Here is a 7,226-nt window from a genome sequence, read left to right as displayed (position 1 = left end):
CAATAAATTAATTTTTGTTATTGTTATAGGAGTGGGCAACAATTTAATTAATAAGAAAAATAAGGAAGAAGTATTCATTAATTCATTCACCAAAAAAAAGTTCACTCAAATATTTTGAGCGTTGGGTATTAACAAATGCATTTATAAACAAATGAATGTATAGATTAGGGCAGTATTGAAATGGTGCGGTTTGTAAGCATTAAGGGTAGTATTGTCTCTAAAATATGTTATAAAATATTATTATTAAATGAATGAAAGTGTGCGTTTGGTCGACAATGACATATAGAAGAAGAGTGTTATTATGGTTCCGACGTTTGCGCATACCCTTGAGATTCCCGCAAATTTCTGAAGGTTAAAAAATGGCTCCAAACACATGATCACCAATCCATAGTCCTCCTCATCCTCCCCTTGTTGTTTATGCAAGTTTCGTCCACATCTGGTCAATCAACAGTACTGTATTGTTCTTCTTTTTGTCTCCACCATTTATTTCCCTTGCTCGCGGAATCCGTTAACCCCGGAATCCGCCATGGAAGATGTATAGAATAATATCCACGCCGGCGTCAAAGTTCCGCCAATTCCGGCGACTCCGTTCTCGACCTAACATCAAAGCGTCGAGCGACGAGGATCACGCGTCACACATTCTATGGCGGTACCAGATCCTGGACCCAGACAGCGAGTTCGTTGCTTATTGGAACAAAGTTTTCCTTGTGACGAGTCTCCTTGCATTATTTATAGACCCTTTTTACTTCTTCCTCCCCACCGTTGGTGGACCTGCTTGCTTGACTGCAGACCCCAAACTCAGCATCTTCATCACCATCCTCCGCTCTTTCGCTGATCTTTTCTATTGCCTCCATATGGCCATGAAGTTTCGTACTGCCTTCGTTGCTCCCAATTCTAGAATCGTCGGTCGCGGTGAACTTGTTATGGATCCCCGCCAAATAGCTTTGCGTTATTTGAAGTCCGATTTTGTCATTGACCTTGCTGCCACCATTCCATTGCCCCAGGCAACCTTCCTTCCTTTCTTTTTCTATTTTTTTTCAATATTCCTTTATTGATTAGTTTCTTGCATTTGCAGATTGTTATTTGGTTAGTCATTCCAGCTAGTAGTGGCTCAAAAGCTGATCATGCCAACAACACTCTTGCACTTTTGGTTCTAATTCAATACGTACCAAGGCTCTTTCTCATCTTTCCTTTGAACCAGCGTATTCAGAAAACAACTGGTGTGATAGCTAAAACTCCCTGGATTGGTGCTGCATACAATCTCGTCCTCTACATGCTAGCTAGCCATGTAATGCAACTGTAACCTTCTTGCTCTTGTCTTATTATCTTCCTGATTTTGAATGAGTGTCTGAGTAGATAAGATATCGATGCATACCCTTGATTCCATGTCATATCAAATTAGTACTTTGTCAATGTCTTGATGTCATGTCTTTTTTTTTCAACAGTTGATATAATTGTTAGTAATAAATTGAGATGAGGATCGAATAATTGTCTCTCTCACCCCAATCACCAAACCAACATTATATCCCCTGATGTGATGTCGTGTCTTTCTTGGTGCTTAATTAATTTATGTTTGGTACATGAAAATGGAACAGGTTACTGGAGCAACTTGGTACCTATCTTCAATAGGTAGACAATTCAATTGCTGGAAAACACAATGCCAGCAGGAAAATAGATCGCATTCTCTTATTTGCATGAATACTTTTCTGGACTGTAATAGTTTGGAAATCCCTGAAAGAAAATATTGGATAAATGTCACACGTGTTGTTAGCAAGTGCGATGCAAAGAGCAAGATCAACATCAAATACAAGTTTGGGATGTTTGCTGATGCTTTCCTCAATGATGTTGTCACTACTAGTTTCAAGGAAAGATACTTCTATTGTCTTTGGTGGGGTTTAAGAAATTTAAGGTACCTACCATTCCTTTCTTCTAGAATTAGTAAAATTATATTGTAGTGAAAATTGTTCATTTTTATTTAAATTTGTCTGGTAAAAGTGATGATGATTGATTTACATTACCTATTCTTGGTTATATGATTGACAGTTCCTACGGACAGAATTTGGACACCACCACATACCTTTTGGAGACACTTTTTTGCATCATCTTATGCATTGCTGGATTAGTTCTCTTTTCACTTTTGATTGGAAACATGCAGGTAACAAAGTATATTATATATATTGGATCAGAATTTTGCTGCATCATATAATATATATATGTAATTATATACAATATTGATTTTGGCTATTATCAATTTTTACTACATTTCCCTTGTGGAAGACATACTTGCAATCCATGTCAGTTAGGCTAGAAGAATGGAGGATTCGAAAAAGAGATACAGAGGAGTGGATGAGGCATCGTCAGTTACCACAAGATTTGCAAGCACGTGTTCGTCGCTTCGTTCAATATAAATGGCTAGCAACAAGAGGAGTAAATGAAGAGGCCATACTACTTTCCTTACCTTTGGATCTTCGCCGTGAAATTCAACATCACTTGTGTCTCTCTCTAGTGCGACGTGTATGTCTCTTTATTCTTATTTAAATTAGACAAACTTCGGTCTAGAGTAAAATAAAGTCTGATAAAGAATTGTTGCCTTTCATTATATTATATTATGATAGGTCCCATTCTTCTCACAAATGGATGATCAGTTACTTGATGCCATATGTGAACGACTAGTGTCATCATTAAGCACAGAAGGAACTTACATATTTAGAGAGGATGATCCTGTAGATGAAATGTTGTTTATCATTAGAGGGACATTGGAGAGCTCTACAACCAATGGAGGAAGGTTTGGATTTTTCAATTCAATCACACTAAGACCTGGAGACTTCTGTGGAGAAGAATTGTTGACATGGGCTTTATTACCAAACTCAACACTCAACTTACCTTCCTCTACTCGTACTGTAAAAGCTCTTACTGAAGTAGAAGCTTTTGCACTACAAGCAGAGGATCTAAAATTTGTGGCAAGTCAATTTAAGCGCCTTCATAGCAAAAAACTTCAGCATGCTTTTAGGTATTTTTTTTTTTAATTTTTAAAGTGTCTTAGTTTAAAATTATGAGACCAAATTTGTTGTTACTAACACCCAAGGGACATGGTTTTAGGTATTATTCACAACAATGGAGAACATGGAGTGCTTGCTTCATACAAGCAGCATGGAGAAAGCATCAGAAAAGGAAGGCAACAAGGGAGTTGTCAATTAAAGAGGGTCTGTACTATGTGGGGGATCCTGAGATTGAAGGATCATCAGGGAATGTGAAAAACTTTAATAATCTTGGTGCCACTGTTTTGGCCTCAAAATTTGCTGCCAATACAAGGAGAGCGAACAATAAGATTCAAGATATTAATCCTGTGCCGCAGTTATTCAAACCTGATGAACCCGATTTCTCTTTAGACCACGATGATGTTTAGTGTGCACTCAACTAATGTGTTTAACTAATTCAATAGGAATTATTTTATGACTTGGATGTAAATGGTGTTGTACTTTTATAGATTAGTATTCTTAATTCTTTTACTTAAAATAATTGACATTAATTAAATTGCATGCATTGTTATCTTTCTTTACCAAATTCTTCTAAAATGGTTACGCGTTCATTTCTTTTAAAATGTGTAGGTGATCAAAATTAACATCCCACAACTTATATACAAACAAAGAGGGGCGGTAAAATGCATGGATTAAATTGAATGTTACAAATCCAAGATTTACAAAAAATTTGTACATAGATACAATAAAATGGTATTATCTACTAATAAATCAGGACGAAACTACCATTTTATATCGTCTTTAAGTTATAGTTCAGTTAACAAATGTCAATATAACTAGGATGAACGTCTTGTCTTGGGTTTGAACTCGATGCCTCACATTTGTGTTTGTTAATTATGATGAAAATTACAACAACAAAAAAGATCATTTTGTATCTATGATTTTGTCAATAAGATATGTCTTTTATGAAAGATGGTGGTATTGAGTACAAATTTTGAATTAAAGTATCTAGTTAAAATTTGAAAACAAACTATATATATTTCAAGAGGACGTAGTAGAATGAGTCATAAAACAGAATATTTGAAAAAAATTATCTAACTTTTTTTGCAAGTGATATTGTGTTAAATTAGAGTGTAAGATAAAATAGATTTAAGAATATATCATATACATAGTATCCCATAAGCAAAAGAAAAAAATGCGAGTGTATATTTTGTGTTGTTGTTTTTATTTTTTTATTTTTAATATTACCTTAGTATAATTGAAAATTGGAATATCTTTTCTCTAAATCTATGAACTACAATTTTTTTTTTTAAAACTAATAAAATATTGCATCACAAAACTAAAATGATAAAGGATCATAAATAGGTATATCATTCATGTCAATAGACAAAAGTAGTTTGGAAACGATAAATCCGAATATACAAAACTAGAAAATATACCGAGACTATGACACATGTAACACCCATCACCATATATTTAAAAAGTGGTAATAAATTTATACATTTTAATATTTCAGAAGCAATCAGATAAATTATCATAAATATAAACTTAAAATGTCATATATATATATATATATATATATTTATAATCTGATGTACAAAATAAAAACCAAAATACAAAATTAAACTACATCACTACAGAGTTCTATTCTTTGTTGTCTAAACTCTATACCTTAATTCCTCTTATATGCTATAATACATAAAAATAAAAGATGAAATCATAATCTCAGTGAGTTCTATAAAAGGGGAAGGACAATTAGAAATAATTTTCCTTAAATGTAGTGAAAAACATTACATGAATATGCATTGTTATCTTTAAAACAATCTTTAACTTTAAAAATGTAAAAATTCTCTTCATCTTAAAATATGAAAAATATCATATTTGTCTTTCTTTTCCTTAAAGTATGGAAAAATTATGCATGACCTTTTTTTTTTCTTAGAGTACTGAAAAGTTTTCTCAATTATCTTAAAGTGGGTCACCCAGATAATTGGGACCTCTTGGTAAAGTTGGTTTACCCATTGTTTCATGCTTGAAACAATCATCAATGTACCATCATATTGTCTTGAGCCATGCATGTCATGATATTATGTATGTGATGTATATGTAGTATCATGTATGCATATGTAATATCATGTATGCAATGCATATCTCATCAACACATCAAATGCAAGTAATTAAATCAAGGTTTAAATATGTCTTTGGTCTTTGCAAATATATCACTTTTTATTTTAGTCTATGTAAGTTTTTTTGTTTGGATTTAGTCCCTGTAAAATCAAAGACGATCGACTTTGGTCCCTAACGTCGAATCAACATTACAAACAAAGAGCGTTGGGACACGTGGCCCTATAAATATACACCCACATATAATCTTTTATGATATATTAAAAATTAAAATGTTTTATATTATTAATTATTATTTAATAATTAGTGTTATTTCATATAAAAAAAATATGAATAGAAATTTAAAGTGGAGTTTAGGGGTTTTTGGAAAACCCATCTTGTTCTGTTCCATGACGGTTTGCAAACTCTTTTATTTTTTATTACTTTTGATTTGAGGTTAGGGATCAAAACCAACCGTCTCTTATTTTATTGGGACTAAATTCAAACAAGAAAAACTTACGAGGACTAAAATCAAAAAGTGATATATTTACAGGGATCAAAGACATATTTAAACCTAAAATCAATCTCAGTTAGAGCAATATGTAAACTAGAAGGTAAATTAACTTCAAATCATTCATCAGAGGGAGTCTTAATTGAGTGATCATTTTGTGCATTTTAATTAAGAAAATTGGATTAGAGGCAACATGACTAAAGGCAAACCCAGATAAGAGGCAAGACGATCAAAGAACTTGGATTAGAGGTAGCATGATGATAGACATACTTGGATCAAAGGCAACATGATCAGAGGAAACTAATTGAGTTCTTAACCATAATTACAAGATTATTCAGTTCTTAACCACAACACAGAAATAAACTACATCATCTGGTTTTGATTCCATCTTTAGCCCCTTTTATCTGCTATAATACATAGAAAATAGGGGATGAAACAATAATCTCAGCGAGTTCTATAAAAAAGGAGGGGAGGTTAGAAATAGTTTTCTAAAAAACAATGAAAACTTAACATAAATATGAAATGCTTTATATTAGATATCGACCAAATATTTAAAGTAGGAAAAAATGAATTAAATTTCTTTTCTTAATTTAGAAAAGCTTTATGGTTTTCATTTCCATTTTAATTAAGGGAAATCATATTGATACACATTTCTTGTATAAGGAAAAACTCCTCAAATCACCCATGTGTGGGTAACCCATATGGTTGGAGTCTTTTGCATAGGTGGTCTAACCGTGACCCCAATTGGCGTCTCAATTTTTTTACCTTTACCCATTGTTTTATCTCTAAAACAAAGCTAAAATGTCCCACCATATATTCATGACCTTACTTACCATGTCTTGTATATGAAATGCATAATTGACATCATATATGCAATGCACAATGTATATCATAGATGCAATGTGGTTGAACCAAGTTGGTTTTACATTTAGAGTTTTGATGTTAACAAAAGTATTTTATGTAAACAATATATTTGACTTTAAAGAGTATGAAATAAGATTCATGTTTTTAAAGAAAATCTAAAATTAGATTTGATATATATGTTATCTTTGACTAAGTTGAAAAGAAGATATAGTCAAAACTTGAAGAATATTTGTAGAAGATTTGGTCAACATTTGAAGAATATTTGATCAAGATTTATCTTCAACAAAATATGAACAAAATCAATTTGAAGAATTTACTAACACAATCTTAACAAAAATAAAACAGAATCAATCTAAAGAGTTTACAAACTTAATCTAAATTAAATAGAAATAGAATCAATTTGAAAAATTTACAAGCTCAATCTGAACGAGATGCAATTCAGAATAAAATAAGGACTAAATTGAAGTCCAAAATTTCACTATAAATAGACACTCAAGGATGAAAGAGAAAAACATAAAAAAAACATGAAAGAGTATAAAAACTAAAGCTCCAAGTTCTCAATTCATCTTAGAGTTCATAGAGAGAAACACTTGTTCAGGTTACAAATATTTTATGAGTGTTCTTTTCTTAGGTGCGAGAGTTATTATTATTATCAGCTTTGTTAGAAGCAACTACAACTACTCAAGTTCCAATCTTTTGTATCCAACCAGATAGTGGTTTAGTTCCTTCTTCAATCTGGGGTTGTGAGGTTGTTAGGAGAAGACTTACCTTGC

The 7,226-nt window shown here is 32.3% G+C and overlaps 1 protein-coding gene across 1 annotated transcript; it reads left to right on the top strand.

The window, feature by feature from the left end:
- Window positions 1-327: 327 nt before the first annotated feature.
- On the top strand, window positions 328-3,555 carry LOC101512590 (cyclic nucleotide-gated ion channel 18). Its single transcript, XM_004510245.4, has 7 exons — window positions 328-1,004; window positions 1,076-1,288; window positions 1,596-1,909; window positions 2,044-2,155; window positions 2,278-2,514; window positions 2,616-3,010; window positions 3,100-3,555. Exons 1-7 carry the CDS (start codon window positions 534-536, stop codon window positions 3,404-3,406), a joined length of 2,049 nt encoding a protein of 682 aa, XP_004510302.1. The 5' UTR covers window positions 328-533; the 3' UTR covers window positions 3,407-3,555.
- Window positions 3,556-7,226: the final 3,671 nt, after the last annotated feature.

This window comes from Cicer arietinum, chromosome 7 (assembly GCF_000331145.2).
Source record: "Cicer arietinum cultivar CDC Frontier isolate Library 1 chromosome 7, Cicar.CDCFrontier_v2.0, whole genome shotgun sequence".
Classification (NCBI taxonomy): Eukaryota; Viridiplantae; Streptophyta; class Magnoliopsida; order Fabales; family Fabaceae; genus Cicer; species Cicer arietinum.
The sequence above is the reverse complement of the archived record's forward strand: the minus strand, read 5'-3'. Positions and strand labels throughout refer to the sequence as shown.

What these genes read in the sequence shown, in the direction of transcription:
- LOC101512590 (XM_004510245.4), top strand. Translation starts at nt 534, where the DNA reads ATGTATAGAATAATATCCACGCCGGCGTCAAAGTTCCGCCAATTCCGG. An exon ending in CCACCATTCCATTGCCCCAG is followed by an intron (nt 1,005 to 1,075) that starts GCAACCTTCCTT and finishes TTGCATTTGCAG; the next exon opens with ATTGTTATTTGGTTAGTCAT. An exon ending in TGGGGTTTAAGAAATTTAAG is followed by an intron (nt 1,910 to 2,043) that starts GTACCTACCATT and finishes TATGATTGACAG; the next exon opens with TTCCTACGGACAGAATTTGG.